Below are 23,078 nucleotides of genomic sequence, written 5' to 3'. Positions count from 1 at the left end.
CGAGTGGGATTGGCCACTGGGTATTCCTCTCCTGCAAAATGCTGGTTCGCTCCCTCCACGTACCTCTTTACTTTGGCTTTTACTTCCCTTGTAAACACTGGGTCGACCTGAAAAGAGACAAAGGCAGATTTTAGCAAAAGCCCGGGATGAGCCTAAGTCTCAAGAGAACTGCATATCACGGCAATAGAGCCAGACTCCACAACTCAGAAAGGAAAAAAATCACATGGAATACGAACTAATGACCTGATGGCACTATTACATAAGAATCCTAAGGGAGAGAGGAGCACTGGGGAGGGAGCTCTGAGAAATACATACGTCCTCCTGTCTGTTCTTGGGCCCATCACACAAGAGCCTGGTGCAGCCCTGGGGACGGTAGGGCCAGCCCCCCACCTCACTCAAGGTCTTGAGGCAGAAGTGATCCCTAGCCATGGGGCAATCTGCTGGCCACACGACACTCCGAGGGAAGGTGGACTTTGTCATAAAACCTTCGAGGCAGAGTGCACTGGAATCCTTAGCAGATCTAAGACAGAGGACCTGATAGAACTAAAATTTTATTTCTGACAGGGAGCATTCCCAGAAACACAGTTTTAAAGCCAAGGGCACATCCATCAAGTTGATGTGTGGATAAGCAAACTGGTCCATCCACACAAGGGAATATAACTCAGTCACAAGACGGAGTGAAGTCCTATGCCATGGATGACCCAAGAAAACGTAATGTTCAATGAATGAGGCTATTGACAAAAGGCCATGTACTAGGTGACTCCATTTACATGGAATACCCAGGATGTGCGGGTCCAAAGAGAAAGAAAGTAGATAAGTGGTTGTCAGGGACTATGACTCAGCCACACTTCTCAGCACCCGGGACTGAGCAGTGAAGAGCAAGATCCCGCAAGCCTGTTGGCCACTGCTGGATTCACACAGGGACACACACATTCCCGGCCCTGGGGAACCCAACTGGAATACCATTTGCTCGTATAACCTCTTCTCAGGTGGGCTTGCTCTCTGAGGCACCAGGAGGACATGAGGGGATACTTGCCCACTGTCACAGGTTCCCACAGGCCCACCCAGGATGCAGCCGCAGTGTAGATTGACCACATTGGACTCACCAAGTACAAACTCAACCAGCAGACAGCGGCTTTGCCCTTGGCTGTCCCTCTATGGGCGTTGTCAACAATGAACACACTTCCAAAATAACAAATATTCTTAAGTTTATGCCAGTGTGACACCAAATTCTGAGTACTTCCTCAAAGATACAGACGGAAGAGGACATAAACACACTCTACTAACACAGTGTCTGCTGGCTCATCCTGCCCTCCTGAAGAGCAAGCGGTAAACGCAGAATCCATTTCTATTCTCATTCACACTTTGCCAGTAGGTATTAGGAATTACAGAACAAGTCGGTCTAATGAATGACAATATCCTTATACTTTATCATGCCAGATGAAAAAATGTTGCGCCTTCCAGAAACTTTATTTAAGTTTTGTGTGTGTATGTTTGTGTGTCTCTGTGTGTGTGTGCTGGGCCCCAAATCCTTCAAACCACTGGCATAAGTGAAATGTATCCCAACAAGTTAACATATCGAATGTGGATGAATGCATAAGGTACACTGAAAGTATTCCCAGAAAAAATGTTTTTAGAGTTTAATGTATTGTAATAGTGATGTTACAGGAATAGCACAAAAGACAGACGTATTTGCATGCAGGAGAGCTCAGTGAGAAACGACTATTAGTGGGTAGAATCCAGCTTATGGCCAAGATGCAGTGAACACCATTTAGTTGCCATCAATAAGTGATTTGCTTGCTCTCGGAAAATCCAGATGCTTATGTGACCTGGAAACACTGAACGGGTTTGTGCATGATTGTTATAAAATTTAATTGCTTAAGCTTCTTGCTGAAGCATTTCGACCTGCACAAATGCTTGAAGTCTCCACTCTTGTATTAAAAATCTGCACACAAATCAAAGTGGAAATTCTGCCAAGACCCGATTTCTGTCCCTGTGTTTCCACTCACAATCACCTGTTCGGGTACTTTAGAACTCCACGGGGGAAAAAAAAATCTAGTGTTCAGGACTACCAATAACAAGAAGAGAACCTTTTGTGGGGTTTTTCTGGTCTTTGTTTTTAAGATTTTTATCTATTCATTTGAGAGAAGAGATAGCAAGAGAGCGAGCACAAACAGGTGGATGGACAGAGAGAGAGGGAGAAGCAGACTCCCCACTGAGCAGGGAGCCCGATGTGGGGCTTGATCCAAGGACCATGAGAACATGACCTGAGCTGAAGGCAGATGCTTCCCCTATGGAGCCACCCAGGCACACTGTTTTTTGTTTCTTAAGAATGAACTGGTTCCTGCCATAGAGGTTTCTTGAATTCTCCATGTGTGCGGCGTGCTAGCTGTGTGTCTTTTGGCAAAGTTATTACACACTTGGCATGGATAACACTCGGTTTGTGTCTTCCAGACATACAACCAGACAGGCCTCACTTGCCTCTTGCAAAGCACCAACAGCTGAGCCCTGGAAGCTCAGATTTGTTTGGAAGTCCCGGGGAAATTCTGCACCAGACGTCGGAAGCGAAGTCTGAGCATCACTTCTGATGAGGACAGTTTCCAGAATGCCCAGGCAGGCCTGGAAGCAGGTTCCATCAGCCACCTGCAGAGGGCACATGCTCACAGGTGAGTGGCCAGATGTTTCCCTGAAGGTTTGCTCCAGGTCAACTGGTCAACCTGCAGGCAGTGGGCCCTGCAGGAACCATGCTCTGGAGGCCTCCTCACCTGCTTCCTTCTCCTTCAGTGGAGCTGGGTCAGCTAGAAGCAGTGCCTGGGTTAGAGATGAACCCATGGAGACTGCAAACACACTTCTATTCCCAGAAAGATCCTAAAAGGAAACACTCATACTTATGAACGATTTATTTACTGCTGTTAAGAGTCAGTATTTATTCATCACATACTCTGGACCTAACGCATGCTAAGTTCTAAATATGCACTAACTTACCTCTTGCCAACAATGCTGTTATGATTACCCCACTTTACACAAGAGGATAGTGAAGCTCAGAGAGCTCATGCACTTTAACCAGGATCACACAGCTAGAATGGTGCCGGGCCAGGAGACTGAATTCTTAAAACCATGACCCACTGCCTCTCTGGCATCTACTCAGGGATTTCATCAAATGGTTCATAAAAAGTCAACATGCATTATGGAATAAGTACTTGCTTATCTATTTATTTCCCCATGATCTCCTGTCTGTAGCTTTCTATTTCCCTCCCTCTCTTATTGTTGCCATTCTCGCCACCAGGAATACTCCCCTCTGTCCCCAAAACCTATTCATCCCCAAGACACAGGCAGATGCCACCTCCATGGGAGACTTTCCTCCATCATCTAAACGAGAAGCAATGTTTCCTCCCCTACTTTCCTTCCACCTGCTAACAGACCAAGTCCTGCCTTGTCTGCTACTCGTCCACCTTGCCCCCATATGCGTGTCCCTGTCCCTCCAAGACCAGGCCCGGTGCCTTGCACACAGCTCTCTGCTTGATGAAATTTACTACGTGCATGGTATCCAGCTGGCCCCACCTTTCCAGTTCTCATTTCTGATGCTTTCTGTTAAAATGATCTCAAACAACTGAATTACATTATAACTCCAACATCTTATTGTGAAAAAGCAAACAACCTAATGAAAGCCTTCTTTTGGTTTACATATTAATTCTCAAAGTCATATTTTACTTATGATCATTTTTAGCCAGAGACCCCCTCATTTTTAATTTTATTAGCATGCTTCCGCTCTCATGATTAACTACAGAAAAGTAATTCAGTGAGGATAATTTTAAAAGTCTGCTGAAGTACCTAGCACGTTAACTAAAATTCAGCTGAAGGTGTAACAACTTCCAAGTTGGAACTACAAACTGCATTAAACTTTTCTGGATTTACCTTCCACATCAGTTCATTTTCAAATCTCCCAGTGAAGCCAAGTGGAACAAAATACAAGATAAAGAAAAAAAGAAGGGTAGATTTTTTTTTTTTTTATGTAATGAAAGCACACGTTATGAAATTTTAAAAAGCGAAACCATTGCAAGCAGCAAAGAAAATTCTCATTTCCTCCTTCTAAGCTTATTTATTTCTGAGCAAAAGATATTGTTTCAACTCCCAGGCTTAAGGAAAATAATCTTTGATATAAGAAGTTATCGTGGGAAGTCATTAAGCTGTCATGCTCAAACCGAATGCTCATACCGCACTCCTTATCAAAGAGCACCAGAAAATGCACCCACTCAAGACCCTCCTGCAAGCAGAAGCCTTTGCGAAATGGTTGAACTGAGAGATCAAAGAAGCTGTAATAGAAAACCAAAGCCAGACTCAAACCATCCTGCAGCTAAAGCAGAATCTCAGCATGTCTGTGCCCAAAGGAAACATTTGCATGGAAAGGTCTTTTTCACTTAATGTCACAGGACACTGCCTCTGAGCGAGGCACCGTTCCAGGCACTGTGCTGATCCTCATTCAGTCCCCACAAGAAGAGATGAGGCAGGTGGCATTGCCTGGGTCATGCCTACTTTGCAGATGGGGATCTTGAGGCACAGAGAGGCAAGGCGTAGCCAGCTGACTCCAGAGTCCGTGCATGCGACCACTGTACTACAGGGCCATGCAGAACGACCCTTTGCATGACACGATGATACCACTTGGTCTAAAGGTATTCACTCACTTGCCAGCAGTTAGCAGCAATGAATGATTATGTAGATTCCGTATGGGACAGAGATCCAGCTTTTTAAAATGTTCTTGCTAAGAATTACCATGAAAATAAACATATGTATGGCATCTAAAAAATAAAACACACACAGCATCAGTGATTTTTTCAAGTGACCTAGGAACATTTGCGCTACTTATTAAAAGTGGTTGCTAGAATCAATAAATGCTGCTTGACAAGTGGAGCAAAGATATTCACAAGAGCAGTGTGGCCCTGCCCTCTGGCCTGGGCCGGGGAAGTGGCAGGAGCTGGTGTCAACACCCCGCAGCCCCTGGGCTCTCCTTTGCCGGCACAGCTCCAGTCTGCCTTCTGCCCTGGACTCTGTGCTCCATGAAGGCAGGGGTCATGTATGTTCTAGCCACTGGGATGTGTCCACATGCCTACAATACAGTGGCACTCAGTAAGTATTTCTCGAAGGACTGGATGAAGAAGTCAAGTTTTGCATACATAATTATACATGCACACACTTACATATACACATTTATTGCAACATACATGTTTTTGTGAACATACAATAAAATAAATAAAGATAGCTGGGTCTCCTATGGAGACATGGCTCACCGTCACTGTCACACACCCACACGTTCAGAGAGGAGGACACGACAAGAGCAGTCTTGCAGCAGTTCTACCCATGAGCACAGATTTCCTTGCTAAGGGGCATTCTTCCCACTTCCCTGAAGGGAGGTGCTGGGACCCAATGTCGAGGCTGTGTCACTCCCATCACCTGACCTGTAAGAGTCTTCCCTTCCTTTGAGCGTTAAAACAAACAGGGGATCTGCACATGCTCTGAACATCTACTTCTCCTTTGACACTAAGCATCCACGTCTCTTGCCAGAGCCCTCCTTCCTTTGGCTCTTCCTCCCCTAGACACGGCTTGTCAAAGTGGAATCGGGCCTGATCCTCTCCTTACAGAAGGGTGGGATGCAACCCAAGCTGCATCTTGGACCTTGAACAGAAGGATCTGGAGACCAAGAAGTGGGTAGAGTTCATTTTTCCCCAGCGGGATGCCTGGAATGGAACGTTCCCAGCTAAGACTCCCTGGCCTCTGAAATTTCTGGTCTCCAGCCTTCCAACCATTCTCTTCATGGCTGCTGTTATCTTCTCATAAGTTGCATTCGCTGGAGTTGGTGTGACACTTGTAGCCGAGGGGCACTGGCTGAGCTGGTGTCATTTCTTCTTTGCTGGTATGTCCCATGTGATGGGGCTCCTTGCAGAGAAAGGACCAAAGGGACCAATCTGTGCGCAGCACAGTGATTCCCTAATAAGAAACAGATGCTTTAGCTCACTGAGTCAATGCAGTTTTGTACTGAGAAGCCAGCATGTGACCTGGAAAGGCTACAAGCTCTCTGAAAGTGTGTAATTCGTACCTAAAGAGTTTATTCAGCCACAGATTTCACAGTTTACAAAGGAGGCGATAGATGCAGAACTCTGCATCTGATAGGATCTGATAGGATAGGATTGGACTTCTATCAGATGCCAAAGATAATGAATATTCAGGGTGTTCAATTTCTTACGTGACATGGTCATTAAAGTGTGGGTTTCAATGCGTCCCAAGGCTTGACCTCTGACCCACTTCTCAAATCCATTTCCAAATTATTAATTGATAATGTTGCAGCAAGGTTTCAAATCGAAGTGTAAAACTGTTTGAATCTCCTCCTCCTTTGGTATTCAGACACGATGTTCGATTGAATCCTTGACCCTGAAAATGGACAGATGTTTGGAAATCTTATAATGGTGAAGGGGAGGGCTGGTTTCAATGCGGTGGTCAGGGGAAGCAGATCTGCTTGCATCCCAGCAGAGCAAGGCCGGCATCTGGGGAGGGGCTCTTGCTGCGGAAGCCACTAGTGCATTGGCCTTGGAGGGGACATACATCTAGTGGGACTTTCTTACACACGTACCATCCAGCATGGCCAAGTCAGTCATTTTCACACTTCAGATTAGGAAGCAAATTATTAAATCAATTTTTGGGTAAAAAAAAAAAAAACTTTTTAAAAGTGACATGAAATAGAATAGCCTAACACAGCAAGGGGTGGCACAGGACAGTCTTTTACAAAGGACTTGAGTTAAGCGGCCAATTCTTGATCTCAGCTCAGGTCTTGATCTCAGGGTTGTGAGTTCAAGCCCCACATTGGCTTCCATGCTGCACATGGAGCCTACTTCAAAAAAAGGACTAGAGTGCACGACTGCATGAAGTGATAGAAGCATGGTCTAGTAAAGCTCGTTTCTGGTGCATTCGCAGGAGCTTGAGTTCACGTGCACATGTAGCAGGGCACCACGTGCCGTGTGCTGGTTTGGTTTTGCCCACCCACAATGGCCACACATGCAACTCTCTTTAGAGACATCCCCCGATAGCTTGAAACTGGCCGTTGTAGAAGATTCTACACCATGGAAATAGGCCAATCGGGCTTTCAGAAAATAAGGCTCTCCTGCCCCACTCCCCATGGGCACTGCCTGTTGGACCCTCACCAGAACACTGCCGGTTATGTTAGGAAGCAAACAAACAAGCGAAGCTTTGACACTAGCCTGCCTGAGTTACCAGAGGTTCTGAGATGTGTGTCTAGATATGTCAGTTATACATCTTTCAAGAGACACACAGAATCAAGAAGAAAACAACTTGTCTGAAGGAACTGGTGACTCATTGGATGCAATGATGTCTTATTTAGAAGCTCAAATTATTCTGTCTGCTGAGATGACATCAAGGTTTTGGTGGCGGCTTTTTTGATAAAAGTAGATTTGATAAGGACCTTTTATGAGGTGGGGGCACTGCAATGGCCTCAATATTGTTTCCCTCACCCCCAAAATTCATACCTTGAGATCTTAACCCCCAAAGATGATGGTATCAGGAGGTGAGGTCTTTGGGAAGTGAGTGGGTCACGAAAGTGGAGGCCTTGGGAATAGGATCAGTCTTATACGATGGGATCAGGTCTCACAAATGACCCCCGAGAACATCCTTGTCCCTTCCCTGATGTGAGGACACAGAGGGAAGAGGCAGCTATGAGCCAGGAAGAGGCCTCACTGGAACCCGACCATGCTGACACCTTTACCTCAAACTTCCAGCCTCCAGGAGCAGGAGAAATAAATTTTGTTGCTGGTCCATCACCCCATCCAAAGGATTACACTGCAGCTGCCCAAAGGGACTGGGCAGATATCAACTGTCAGGCCCAAAGCCTTCGCTTCTGCCCTCAGGCCCATGGAAGGGTGCTGATGTGCATCACCCAATGTGGACTCAGATGTGTTAGATGCTAACTCCCTCAGTGGTGGAGGAGAAGCAGGCAAATTCAAGGAAAGCTCCAGGCTGAGTGTGAACATCGCTCATGTCTGGGTACTGACCCTTTCTTTTGTTGAGCAGTAACCTTGCACCCAACAGATGCATTTCCCCATTTCCTGCAGGGTTTCAATTCTAGATCATGAAGTATTTTGTGAAAGAAATGCTTTCACATCATTAGGAATTTGTGACAGTGAGCTAAAGGGCCAGTGAATCTCAGGTCACAATGCTTCATGGAGGTTCCCAGGCCCCCTACTCAAGCATCCACTTTCCTAGCTACCCTCCCTTGTTGCCACTTTGGGTCCTTTGCTCCACAAAAGCAGACCAACATGTGGACTGTCCATGCAGCTCTGATGTTCCTGGGGCCCCAGTTGGCCATCTAGCTCGTAGGTGAGCCAGGGCTCATCTGGGATCTGCATTTGCCAAGCAAGCAGCTGTTCTTAGGCATTGTAGGTTTATTAGACTATCCAGGGAAAAGCAAAGAGGGGCCCCTGAAAGTTATGGAATCATGAAGGATCCCAGTGACGTGCTCTCCAGCATCACTGAGGACCTGCTTTCCCTCAGGCCAGCTCCAAACCACCATCAGTTCCCTCATCCTGGAATGTCCAGTTCTGATTGGCTCGTCATGAGACGAAGTCATGACAGCCTTTGCTCAAAAGCACTTAGCACTACCTTCCTTCCAGAAGTTAAAAACACAAAAAGAAACTACAGAGATGTATGTTGCAAGGTTTGTCTGCGTGCATACGTGGGTGTGTTTACTTATTCCCAGCACCCGTTTCACACACTTCTAAGCAGCCGCGCAGGCCCGTGGCTCCTCTGGGGAAGTCCGCAGCAGGACGTCTGGATACACAAATATGCCGCAGCTGCACCACCGCCCCCCTCAGCTCTCACCCCCTTCGCCACAGCCTCTGGCCTCGCCTGCTCCCTATCCCCCAGCACAAGGTCCCCTGCCCTGAAATTTGGGGGAAAGAGACAAATTCTGTGTCCTCACTTTTCCTTCAAAAGTAAGCAAGTACAGGTTACAGGAAAGTGATGTGTTCCAATAGCGAGTGGTAGAAAAGACACCTTTCCTCTGGGACACGAGTAACAGTCCTCATTGTTCAATATAAACTACAAAATAATAGTCGTGTCTCTCCTGAAAGATGATGGCTGAGGAAGCCCTCAGGAGGCAGGCAGTGCCAGACCGTCCCTGCAGGCTCTGGGCTGGAGGTGGGGGTCCCAGGTGGACCCAGGGAAGCGCCACCTGTGCCAGTCGCCCCTCCCTCTGGCCACTGCACCAGCTCCAGCACCACGGGGGTCATCACTCCTGGAATGGGGTTTCTGTCCGAGTTCTGTGTTCCCAGTGTGTTCCCAAGCTGGCCACCTGCCAACAGGCTTCCTTACAAGGAAACGCAATAGAGAGCCCAATGGAGGAAGCAGGTCACCAACCTTCAGTTGGCGCAGGCAAACGTTTCTGTCCACCAAGTCTTCATTTTGGGGTTGCTTGCACCCTGAACACACTTTATAACAACTGTTTTCCAAACTTTGGCCATTTGTGTGCATTTTTATAATTTGTCATATCTGCATACCATCTGTCTGCTGCTTATTTAATACATTTTTGAAGACAATGCAATTTATTTTTAAGGAAAATTTTCGTAGCTGGAAAGCCAGTATCATGCACCATAAATAGAATGTCACCATGAAAACAGAAACAGTGAAAAAGAGAAACCACATCACTAAATTCTTTCTAAGCCTGAGGCCCTCTCTCTCAGAGAAGATTTTAGCATCAAACTAAAACTATTTCTTTCAGTAATGCTCTTCAAACAGAAGAATGGAAAGAGAACCAAAATAATCATCATAATAAACAACTCTGCTGCGCCGGGACTTCACACTAACCAGGGCACCCGGGATTTATCTCGTTGCCACCAAAAGGCTGGTGCTGAGCATGTGTGTATGTCTGTGCCGTGTGGATATGTGTGTGCAGGCGTGTATAAATGTGTGAGTGCACGTTGCACCAAACATGGATGGAATACGGGGTGGTTCATCTTCCACATAGTAGATTCGAGCCCTTGATATTTTTATTAGGTTAGGAAGCCTTTTTCCAGGTAAACGTATTGTCTCCAGAAGTCTTTGCAAATACAGAGACAGGCGCATGTGTCCCACTGCATGCTGTATGTCCCCAGGGAGCTAGGAAACCTCCAGGAGGAGAGCCTGCACAACAGCTAAGACTCTACTCACTCAAGGTCTCAGGGGTGCCCCCGATGTCTAAAGTAGGGGACATAGCAAGGTCGCAAGCTCAACTATCCCAGTTTGGCAAGCAGGACAAAGGAAATGAGTGATGCTTTTCCCAGAGGGTGCCACCTCCTAGCCCGGCACAGACATTCCATGGAGTACGGGGGTTGCTTCTGTGATGTCATATCCTATCCTGCTGGAAACACAGAGCTTACTTCATTTTCCAAACTGCTTGGAGTAAACCAAAGTTCATTCTCAATACATGCCTCTACCTCGGTTCCCTGAATACTGAGTGCTCAGCCCTGCATGGCGGACAGAGCAGCACGCACTCGACCTGCGTTGTCAAGGGGACGTGGGAATGTCCCAGAGGCTTGTGAACGAGTCACAGGGTCTCGCAGGCTTCCCATCGGCCTCTGCTCCCTGGACAGCAGCTGAGGTCAGGTCTGAGCATCTCCTTTCCCCATGCTTATAGAGAGTTATTTCCCATACCCCTTGGCTCCTAAATGCAAGTCAACTACTTAACCTGGTGATCGGCTGAAGGAATAGCTCTGTGTTGTTTTGCTGGGCAGCTTAAAGGAGTTTCAGAGAAAATGTGGACCATGTACACACAATGTGTGCCTTACAACACCAATTTAGACTTTCACTTCATGGGACTTTATCCTGATGTGACTCCTCCGCATTTCCTAAAAACCTACCCTTTGTAGAAAGAAATTAGCTATAAAGATTTACGAAGCCTCATCATCTTTAACCTTGGTTTTCATTTTTAAAAAGCAGAGTTCAGTTACTTAAAAAGGAAAAAAAATAATTTGGTTAGAAGAGGAATGTCAACTAATTTTAGGAAATATGTAAAAAGTATAAAGAGGAAGACAGACATGACAGCAATGTTTAAGACGTATCCACTTACTTCAGGACCTACAATCACCATGTAAACGTTAGGCTCTTCTTGATGCCATTCTTGGGAAGAAAAAGAAAAAATTTTTTTAGTGGTTTCATGTCATAGATGGAAACATAATTAATAATAATTATGTGACAAGATAAATCCTTCATATCGTTTTGCTCTCATTCATAACAGTCAAGTTATATGTATTTAAAATGTAAATATTGAACATCATATACTTTTAAGTAAAATGCTTTTTCTAAAATGTTATGCATTATCCAGATCTCTCACCTACTGGACAATCAGGAGTAATCAGTCCACAAGCCAATATGGACTTTAGGATATTCAAGCAATGCAGCAAATCTCCAAACGCGTCACACAAATTGACATGTGTAAAACATTTCTGGATGAGATTATATTAGATTTACAATTATTCACTATTTTTGTGATTTCCCGAGAAGCCGAGGGCACATGAAAGTAGAAATGCGTGAGATCACTACCCAGCACTATTATTTTTCTGTTTTTCTTCCAGAATAACAAACTAGAAGCAGTTCTGCTCATGTGGAAAGATGGAGACAGCAACACTCAAAATCCCAATGGGAGAGGCGCTAAGACCAGTCCCCAAACAGAATTCTATAAACAAAACGTACCTGAGAATGCATCCACCAAATAAAGAGGGTCCTTAACTTGTCTAAGTCCACACACCAGGAGAAAGATGTGTAAATTATCAGCACTTTGGCTAATTCCTGCAACAGAAGAGGTCAGATATTTTCAGCAGAGAGAAGGCAGCTTGATGCCATGGGAGCAAAGATCCCGACACAGCTCCAACGCTGCAGGGCTCTGACCTCTCTGCACCTGCTCCCGCCCCCAGTCTGCACACGATTCACTGCACGCACTGCTTCTCCTGGTGGGTAAACTTGAGCTGAGCTCAGCCCAGTAAATGTGAACCCAGCTCTGTGCAATGAGGAAGGGGACAACGTGAACTGCGGACCCTGGAAGATATTTGGATACAATTGTGGTCAGGAAGAGCATTTTCTTCATGAAAGTAGAAAGGTGTTTTACAGTCATGCATTCCTGAGCCCGTGTGTGTATATAGAGGTGCACACATTGGATGCGGGTGAGCTCACAGGTCCATAAGATAAAGGGGTGGGTGGCTCCTCTCACGGAGCGCTGGAACCGCCTTCTTCGCCCTTCGGCTCGGGCAGGCCTGGTGATTAGCATCGACTGACAGCCCAGTGGAAGGGCAGCCAGTGACTTCTGAGTCCCCGCCTCGGGAACCCTATGTCGCGGTGTCTCACTCCCTGGAGCACCACCGACTCGCAGCTCGCAGCTGGGCCAGCTGCCTCCTTGATGGGGAGGCTCTGCGGGGAGATGCCCGGCTGCCCTCCTGAGGAGGCCACGCAGGACCGGCAGGCCTCATCCCAGCACAAAGGGAAAGGGGACCCAGCAGCAGAGCGGGGAGGCCGGCAGCAGCTGCCCCCTGAGCCTGGGCCAAGCTGCCAGCCCCACGCAGTCATGAGAAACCAGGGGCTTTCAAGCCCGTTTATGCTGAAGTGGTTTGATGGGCAGCAACAGGCAAGTGATTCGATAGAAATTATCCGTGTAAAATTAACACAAGCTAACCTAAGACTTCATCATTTCCAAATGCATATAATTGGGCATAAAATCATGCAGGTGAGAGGTTTTCATTCATGCATTTTATCTCACCCATTATTTTATGCAAACACTGTCAGTTTCTCTGTGCTTTTGTAAGCCTTGAATAGTAGTATCATCAGAGTGAGCGTGACGAGGCACAGTGACACTGCCTCACACGGTCACACATGCTGCACAATAACCACGTGTGACCACATCTGAGGATATGTGCTGAAGTGTTATGGCTGGGGGGTCCCCCTGGGAAAGGCCCTAAAAATGCACCACAGGCTCCGAAGTACTGTTAATTTCATTCAGGCATGGTACGTTTGTAAAATATTTCCCCAATATTTGGAGCACCTCGAAACTAATCTTAGGAATATAAAACTTACTATTTGTTTGACCAAAAGCCTAAGCGAGAAGCTGTGTGCAGAATTCAAATCCAAGATCAGAGGCATTAGAGGCCAGAAGACACGCTATTCCCTTTAATAAGTGATAAAGTTGAAGGAAACCTTTAAGGGACAGGAAGATGAGGTGTGAGAAACAGAAAAATCTCACATTACCAGGCAAGACCTATCAGTGACACTGAAGCCAGCGAGTGAACATCTGATGAGGACAAAAATTAAAAGTGCCTTCATGAAAATTAGTTAGTAGTGACAATGGAAAGATAACAGAGGTACAAGGAGAAACTCAGGGGATGCCCACTTAATTATGGGAGGAAGCCTTAGCCCAGGGCATGTGGTGTGTGCACGCGCACACAGGCACATGAACACATGTGCACAGGTGCACACACACACAGAAGTCCACACATGCGTGCATACACACTTTATATATTTATATATATATATATATATATATATACATATATATACATTTTTTTTAAGCACCAGTACAGGGGAAGCTGATGTGCTGTGTAACCCCACTGGGCAGGACACAACATCACAGATATCATCATCATGATGTCTATAGAGTATCTCCTCAAACAGGCAAGAAGAAGGTAAGAAGGAAAGTAGAAGGAGATGCATGATGCACCCAGAAGGGGAAAATCAGAAAACCTGTATTAATGAATTGAAACAAAGTACAATAGCAAAATAAACACACAAAGACCATCCAGAGATAGTAGCCAAAGAAAGCACAATTCTAAGAACCAATGTGATGTCCTAGTAAAAAGACTTCATTTACTTCTGTATTTTTGCTGTGTGACAAAGCACAGATGTTGGAAATCTATTTTGTCCCTTTATTTTGATGAGACATGCATTAGCTACTCAGAACAGCAGGTTTGGGAAATCTGGGGCCTTCTGCTCAGGTGAAGCTGGAAAAAGTGTCCCTCTACCTACCCCTACCCCAGGAGCCCTAGAAAGCTAACCTTGAGAGAGAGTAGCCCACAATGGACAAAACTGACCTTCAAAACGCTCTATGACTTAGGGAAGTATACATATATCACATTGAAACCTTGTACACCGGGCGCCGGGGTGGCTCAGTTGATTGAGCGTCTGCCTTCGGCTCAGGTCATGATCTCAGGATCCTAGGATCGAGCCCCGTGTTAGGCTCCTTGCTGAGTGGAGCCTGCTTCTCCCTCTGCTCCCCACTCTCCCCCTGTTCATGCTCTCTCATTCTCTCTCTCTCTCAAATAAATAAAATCTTAAAAAAAGAAACTTTGTACACAAGATATATATATATATATATATACACATATATGTTTATATACACACACATTCCCACATTCCCCAGCCCCCCAAACTAGTCTAATTACATATGAGGAACTCTGATGTTTTCTAACTCATTTCAATTTTTTAAAGTGCTGGCCCCTGGGACTGCCTGGGTGGCTCGATCACTGGAGTGTCCAAGTCTTGATCTCAGGGTTGTGAGTTCAAGCCCCATGTTGGACTCCACACTGAGTGTGGTGCCAGCTTAAAAAAAAAAATGAAAATAAAAAAACAAAAGTGCTGTTTCTCAACTTACTCACTGATTTTGAGAACCCTACTTACCGGACCCTAGAGGGAGACAGAGCCAGCCCTATATATTCTCTTGTCTTTCTCCTCATGTTCTTCCTGGGAGATTAAATGTCATGAGAATTTAGGAAACTAAATTAGGCCATGGCAGGACACAGGACTACATGCTTTGCCTTATTGTAGGATTTACAAGATTTTAAATATAAAATACAGAGGCAGCATTGGGTTTGAGTAGCGTCTGTGCACTTCCCGAGCACAACAGTATCGTTTTCAAGGATATGGAGATGAGAGTTGGAAAGTCATGATCAGGCAAGCACATGCTGAGGCCCCAACCTGGAAGTACCCAACTCAGCCTGTGTCCTGGGCCAGGGCTGTGGACATGTATGGTGGCCACTCTTAGATTTCACAGCAGAATGAAAAGAAAGTGGCCTACAGACGTCTGGAGGTGAGGCAGGAGCCTACCTAACATTTTAGTGCATTTCATTTCTTCCTTTTAACTCCAAACTTATGTTTCTTTCTGTTGTTTCTCTGTGAGCATCCAGGTTGAACAGGAGTCAAGGTCTGAACTCATCCCTCACAAATGCTCAGATTTTCATGTCTGTCCTTCCAATGTTACCATGTCCTGGAGAATGGTATTTTTATCTTCAAAACAGTGAGTCGCTTTCGAGAGCTGGCACCGTATCCCTGAAGGCTGAGCGTCCGCCATACTCCCCAACCCTCTGCATGATTCATCAGCTGGCTCTGCAGCGCAAACCCGATCTATGCTAAGCCACTTTTTCTCCCATCTTCTGTTCTAGCCACTGTTTATTTTAGTTTTTTCCATGGGTCATTATAAGGAGAAAAGAATACAAGGACTTTGGTTGAGCACATTAGACATAGTGAATTTTAGCTAGAAAATCTGATTTTTGGGCTGTGAAAATATCAAGGGATCTGGTAACATGAATTTTTCCACGTGAAAAACAATGGGTTTTCTAGGGATGCCTGGGTGGCTCAGTGGTTGAGCATCTGCCTTCAGCTCAGGGCGTGATCCCAGAGACTGGGATCAGGTCCCATGTCGGGCTCCTTGTGGGGTGCCTGGTTCTCTCTCTGCCTATGTCTGCCTCTCTGTGTCTCTCATGAATAAATAAATAAAATCTTTTAAAAAATGTGTTTTCCTAGGCACAGCGAAGGAGGAAAGATACCACCATCTGAGCTTGGCAGATTCGAATCTCCACGTAGAAATATAAATACAGTTTACAAAAGGAGAGGGGAAGAAAATTAAATAAATATGTTAACAATAAATATACAAATAGAATAAAATCAGGAAGGTAATGGTCAAATTGAAGTTTTCATAGTATTAGGTTTGGTGGCCTACAAAGAATTGCTGTATAAGGTACAATAGTCATTGGATTTAAAAGCAAAAATCACACATCCTTGAACCATAGCAACATTCAAGTTGGACACGGAAATGCAGAGAAACACTAAGGTGACTGACTTGATACCTGTACATGTATCTTCTGATGAGAATAACTATTGTAAATATCATGTGAAAAATTATAACGATGCTACTTAGTGCATTTAACCGACTTTATTTTTCCCTAGCTGATTTATTGGACTGTGAAATCTGGTTAGCATAAACATCGTTCAATGTTTTAAATTCAAGGATTTAGTGGTTTGTTAGTTGGGGCTTAGAGACACTGAATATTCTCAGAAGGACCTCTGGCATGCTGTAAAGGAGAATGCATCATAAACTCGGCACCGGAGACCCCAGAAGCAGATGGTACCCCTTGATGGCTAACGAAGCACTCGTCTGCTGGTAGGCACTGTTAAATGAGACCCTTTCCCACCCATTCCTCTTGATTGCAAGGTTAGCAGTTCATAAGAATTCAGAGGGTGAGTATCTGATCATAATAGTCTATGTCAAATTCACTGTATCTTCTGTTTTCACTGTCTGAGGCTCAAAGTGGAAGTGACAAATCACAATCACAGGCTCTGAACACCAGGGTAAGATCAAGGATGGGTGGGGAAGACGGTCCATCTCTAAAATCTGAAAGATGACAAAGATGAATGACCCCGCAAATGAGAACAGACGCCTGGTTATAAAACCCAGAGACACCGATTGATTCTGCCTCCACCTTATGCCATGATCCAGCAGAGCCGGCGACTATGACACCACCACGCTTCCCTCTGCCATGTGTCCCGAGCACGTTCACAGCTCCTAATTGCACACATTAAGTTGGAACTGCTGCCCAGCAGGTCTCCGGGGGAAGTGCCGCCTGAGGAGTCTTGAACATCCCTTGGCTGCCTGTTCCGTTAATCACTCAGTAGTGAGACCAATGATACAAACAACCATGAGGCTACAGGCTTGATGAAAAATCACTCTCCTTTTGGAAATTATGACATAGTCACACAGCAATGGCATCCCATGATATATAAAAGATGAAATAACCTCCCAACAGGCAATTTACAATGGGCCCACTGGTTCTGAATAATGGCCCGTACTCCCCAGTGTGACAGAGCAGTGGGACAGCAGGGGTTCATCTGTGATGCAGAGAATGGCCCTGCTGCTGGTCCCGAGGTTGATGGATGCACTCGGAAAATTGTTTCTAATAAAATGCTTGGAATTCTTTTTTCCAAGGGAACCTAACACTGACATGCTGTAGGGGATGGGAGTTTTTGTCTGATGTTTCTGGAGTGAAAACAGGCTCGGGGTGTCTACATGTGTTGCAGATGTGGCCCACAGTTTGCATTTTCAGCTCTTCTCTGAAGTTTATAGCAGGCTTACAACATCAAGCCCCTTCCCCCCACCAGTACCCTTGCACTGTTGACTCTTGTGAGAAGCAGTTCAGGTTAAAACAGATGAATTCTTAAACTTTCCACTGCTTTTGGTGAGTCAGTGTTAGCTGTTCTCACACCTTCACAGAACTACTGGGCTGGGTACCCTGTAAGGCAATGATAGCTGCCAAGAGTATACACTTACAGGCCTCATTTGTGGACAAAAACCTTTCTTTATTTAAAGATATTTTGCAACAGAATTTTGTTTGAACTTCGTGACTGCACTTAGATCATACCACATATGGAAAATATGAAGGCTAGACTCCATTAGCTCCACTGTGTGTAGGAAAAATGGCACCCTCATCTCATAGCATTGCTGATGGACATACTCACTGCTGCTACCTTTCCAGGAGACATGACGCATGATGTACAAAGGCTCTGATTGAGTGCGTAATCTAACCCAGAGACTGTTTTTTAGGTGTTCCAAAGAAAACAATTGGGCAAATGTATGAAGATTGAAATCCTAGCACCTCTACCGCTACATATCAAAATGTTTAAAAAGGGATTGGTCAAATAAGTTTATAGAATTCAAAATAATACTACAAAGGAATTGAAACTATGCTGTAATCAGAATTAATATATACATTTATAAGATTTCAGGATATAATGTAAAAAATCAATTATATTTTTGTATACTGGCAACAAATAATTCAAGAATAAAACTTAAAAAACCTTTAGAGTAGCATCAAAAACAATAAAGTCCGTGAAAAAAAGACATAAGACCTGTATACACAAATCATTATGAAGATAAATGAGACTTTAAGAAGTAGACAGATCATGTTATGGATTTTAAGACAAATTATTTTTAAGGTATCAATTCTCCTTAAATCAATCTACAGATCAATACAATAGGATTTTATTAGAGATTAACAAGATGAGCGGAAATGTATATGGATACGAAAAAGACCTAGATCAGCTGAAACAATTCTGAAACAGAGTTGTCGACTCACACTACCCCTTTTCTCAACTATAAAGCTGCAGCAGGAAGACAACACAATGTCGGCATATGGATGCAGATCAATGGACCCTCATACACAGTAAACTGATTTTGAGCAAAGAAATTCAATGAAGGAAAAACATTTTCAATGAACAATACTAGAACAACTTTCACAAAGAAAGGGATTTTGATCCCTACCTCATACCACAGGCAAAAATTAATTTCAGATGGGTTAGAATCCTAATGATAGAACGAAAACACTGAAACTTCTGGAGGGAAAGAAATAGGGAAAATATTTCTGTGAACTTGGAGGAGGCAAAGGTTTCTTGATCAGGGCTCAGGCAGTGCTAAGCATTAATGAAAAGTGGATAAATTAGAAGAAAATGGAACGATAAACCAGAGGAAACAGGAGAAATATTCACATATATGGATGTATCTAACAAAAGACATTAATCCAGAATGGATTAAAAATCCTCCTTCAAACCCACTCTTCCTCCCATTCTCTCAAGAAAGACAAAAGAGAGAAGCCAGGTGTGTCCTGAACCCAATTCTTATTACTCTCTTCCCTGTTCACCTAAAACAGTAGACATCTTTGACCTGAAGAACCTCTTTTCCAAAACCACGTGAGCACACCATGTACCTGACACTACTGGACAAGATGCACTCTGGTCAAAATCTTGTAAGAAGGGATGCCTGGGTGGCTCAGTGGTTGAGCATCTGCCTTCAGATGCTGGCGTGACCCCAGCGTCCTGGGATGGAGTCCCACATCAGGCCCCCTGCAGGGAGCCTACTTCTCCCTCTGCCTATGTCTCTGCCTCTCTCTGAGTCTCTCATGAATAAATAAATAATTAATTAAAAAAATCTTGTAAGAAGGTTCATCTCTCACCTGAACAGTGAAGGAAGGTGTTCCAGTTAAAGGCGGCGTTTGGTACTGTCACAATTCCTGGGTTGAAGGAGAGAGAGAGAAAAGAGAGAGAGAGAGAGAGAGAGAGAGAGAGAGAGAGAAAGAGACCACGTTGATGAGAGGCAACCAGCTATTTTGGGGTCAATGTTCAAATATTGGTCTCATACTTGGTTCTTACAAAGAACTCAAAGTTCTGAGTGCTTTGTGAACACCTGTTCATTCCTCCCCCAAAGGAGGTTCAAAGGGAGCCCACAAGGTTTCCAACAAGGAAGGGCACACCACTTTCAACCTCCATTACTGGGCGGGACAGCTGCCAGGTCGTGGGAAACACAAGTCTCTAACAAACACCTGAAAGCAACAGGCTTCTAAAACACAGCCCCACATATGAATTGTGTCTCTGTTTAAAATTCCTAATCTCAACCCTCTCCACATCACACACAATTGCCCGCTATCTGTGGCATCTCCTTGAGCAGATTTAAGTTTAAAATTCCCTGAATTGAACATTTTGAGATGTAGGAAATTCAGAGGTAACATTTAACATATTATCCTGATAATAAGACAAATCTAAAGTTTTATGAAATGTAAATTAAGTCAATAACCCTTTCTGCAATGTACCTTTGAGATCATCATTTGCACTGAACAACACAGGGTACTCAACTATTGTATACTTAGTGACTGTGCACTGCACAGTGCCTGTCCTGGGCGTAGACTCTAGTTGGATGCAATCCACACACTTCTGGAGTCCCTTAAAGCCCTGCTGAGTAGACAGACTCCCTTAGTTTATCCGGATGGGAATGAGGTTCAGAGAGGTTACATGGTGTTCACGGCGACTCAGCATGTAGGTGGTGGAGGCTACGTCCAAACCTGTGTGTTGCTTCAAAGCCCATGCGTGTCTGGTGTGCCTATGTGTTCCCCAGCTACAAATCAGGCCCCAACAGAGGGATGAGGAGGTGCCAACCCTGCACCTGCCCTGACACTTAAAGACACCTTTTATTATATATAGAGTCAGGGTATCTTTTAAAAAATGGGCGTTCCAAGAAAGGGCTTACTTGGTAAGTGATTCTTCCGCTAAAAACGTCACTGAAACCACTGGGTCATTTATACGTGTGATAATGCATGGTGTGCAGCTAAGGCAGACCTCGAGGGCTGTGCCCCTCCGGGCCTCAGCACCTGAGCTGACCTGAGCTTGCGAGGGGTTACATGCTCCTATTTGCAACTGCCTCTTCCATGATTCCTATTGTTTCAACAATAATACAATGGTTCCCTTGCTGTGAGATTTTTTTATTCAGGTGACCAAAATATATTCCTCATATATATGTGGTTTTGTCCATGGCTTGTGGTCCACAGCTCCTTTGACCTGAAGAACCTCTTTTCCAAAACCACGTGAGCACACCATGTACCTGACACTCACTGTGTTTAGATGCTGAGGGTTTCCCGAGAGGTTGTGGAGGCCACTGTCTGGGAGGAACTGGGTGAGGGCAGGAAGGGGTAGATTGGAGCAGAAGGGCTCCACTTCCCCTTAACTAAGAGAGAGAAGCTCAGCTTTCTCTTTTTGTAACATACCCCTGGGACAGTACATCTACTGTCGAAAACGTTAAAGGATCTGTATTTTAATTTTTTTTATAATGTCATTATATTTGTTCTTTATCTTCATGTCAGGCCATATAGGCACATCCATTCTACAAATTATTAGTAGGTAAATCTAAGACATCATATAATTTCATCCACAGGCACATCAGTACACGTCTCTAAAGGGACTCATATTTTAAAATGCGTAAACTTTAAAAATTCTTACCTTGACTCTGGACATAGATCTTATCCCTGGCATGCGGCTTTTGAAAAGAAGGGAAAAAGGAAAATAAGTAAATGGGATAGTGCATTACAACTGCTTTTTAGAAATAAAATGAAGGCCATAAGAAAAGCCGCCTTGGAACAAGTCACAAAGAATCATCCACGCAGCCGCTCATATACTGGTTACTTTCCAAGAGCACAGAGTTCCTTCTGCTTTTAATAGGGGTTAGCCCATTAAAAACCCAGCATTTTCAAGGTAAGAAGCACAAAGAAGGAGGTCCTTTAAATTAGGCGTAATGCGTTATTACAATCGTATAGTTACTACATTAGTATAAAGTTACTGAAGCTCAGAGAACACGCCAATGGCAGAGCCCGTGGGGAGCCTATCTATTGTGTGCAGAAGCTCGAGGTAGAAGTTTGGGGACACAGATCCTTGAACAGAGAAAGTACACTCCCCAATCCCCACCTGTGGGGAAGAAACAAGGAGAAGGAGGGGAGCTAAGGGAAGATAGGGGTGGCCCTCCCCTCTGCCCCCTGGATGGGAAAGGCCTGAGAGGTGCAGTATCTGGCTGTTTTTTAGGGCAGCTGAATGCAAATCTGTACACAGACAGGAATCTCTGTTTGCTTTGCTTTTGTCCTCAGTATTACATTCTTTATCTAACCAGCAGAAGCACCTGATACCTTCTAAAGCCTGGACTATCCTCCTCAACTCACCATACAGCAGGGAAGCACCCTCTTTGAAAATGCCCTTACAATAGTAAGCCTTAAAAATATTTTTAAAAATTCTCCTCCCTACTAGTGAAAAAAACAAAAAGAAAACCAAAAATGTTAACTTTAAAGGGAAGTTTTTAATGGAAAAAAATGGCTAAAAGCAACAAATTGAAATTAGAAACTGACGTTTAGAGGCTTAAAACACTCTTTTTGTGTAATTATAATTTCACTGGAAAGCTGAAGAGACTTTTATTGGCATGCAGAGGAGGCTGGGCATGCTTCTTCTTCAACCAGCCCTGAGAAAGGGATGCTAACACATTGGCAAAAACATATCAGCCTGGCATTTACACTTTAAAGCGAACACCAGCATTTGACAAAAACAGATTCAATATAATTCTACATAGATTTGATTAATTAAGGGAAGGCAAAATAGGGTTTTTGCCTTGCCACTGTTTCCATTAGAAATATGCTCCATCTGCAATTAGAAATACATAAACCCAAGATGCTCCCTTCAAGACAATTTCTTCTGAAACAAACCAGAAATTAATTAAACTGGCATCCCAACTCCATAAGCAAAATGAATGGACTCTATGTGGAAATTCCTGAATTTATCCGCTGGTCTTTACGTATCTCCAAGCATTGCTTCCCCTAAATCTACCAAAACCACGAGAAAATAAAGAAGTATCAAGTCCTATATGGACATTTAAAACACGTTATGAATAATATTTTAAGATCTTATCCTAGCAAGTCAGGAAAATAGAGTTACAATATTTAAAAAATCTGGACTTTGGTTATTTTTAACCTTTGTAACAAAAGAAATCTGGCAAAAGCCAACTGGCTTCTATCGATTTTGAAAAGCATTATCTATATTAAAATGCTCTAAATACAAATTAGTTTTCTTTGCTCAATATTTATTGTTGGTTCTCTTGCCTTGAAATAAGAGTCAAAATCCTTGTATATCACTTCCCTTGCAAGATTAGCTCATTGATGCAGAAAATGAAAAAGGAGACTGTACGTGTGTGTGTGTAGAGGGTGTGGAGGGAGGATGCTGCATGGTGTCTATGAGAAACCATTACTTAATTTGGCCCATTTACTAGATATAAAAAGTCAGTGTCCTGTTGGATAGATACTTATAAGTACACATGACTTTTAACAGACACAAATGCTAATTAATGCATTTTTATAATGGAATAACTGACAGTGGGGATCCCTGGGTGGCTCAGCGGTTTAGCGCCTGCCTTTGGCCCAGGGCGTGATCCTGGA

General features: G+C 44.3%; 1 protein-coding gene across 1 annotated transcript in view; it reads right to left on the bottom strand.

The window, feature by feature from the left end:
- Positions 1 to 23,078, bottom strand: part of GLT1D1 (glycosyltransferase 1 domain containing 1) — an 89,620-nt gene that overhangs the window by 22,083 nt on the left and 44,459 nt on the right. The window contains exons 5-9 of the mRNA XM_055322666.1: positions 21,109 to 21,145; positions 19,296 to 19,352; positions 11,728 to 11,823; positions 11,105 to 11,154; positions 64 to 107 (exon numbers count right to left, since the gene is read on the bottom strand). Of these exons, the coding sequence (XP_055178641.1) occupies positions 64 to 107; positions 11,105 to 11,154; positions 11,728 to 11,823; positions 19,296 to 19,352; positions 21,109 to 21,145 (284 nt within the window). The remainder of the gene's footprint in view (positions 1 to 63; positions 108 to 11,104; positions 11,155 to 11,727; positions 11,824 to 19,295; positions 19,353 to 21,108; positions 21,146 to 23,078) is intronic.

This window comes from Nyctereutes procyonoides, unplaced genomic scaffold, assembly GCF_905146905.1.
Source record: "Nyctereutes procyonoides isolate TBG_1078 unplaced genomic scaffold, NYPRO_anot_genome, whole genome shotgun sequence".
NCBI lineage: Eukaryota > Metazoa > Chordata > Mammalia > Carnivora > Canidae > Nyctereutes > Nyctereutes procyonoides.
This window is presented reverse-complemented; position numbering and strand designations above follow the sequence as displayed.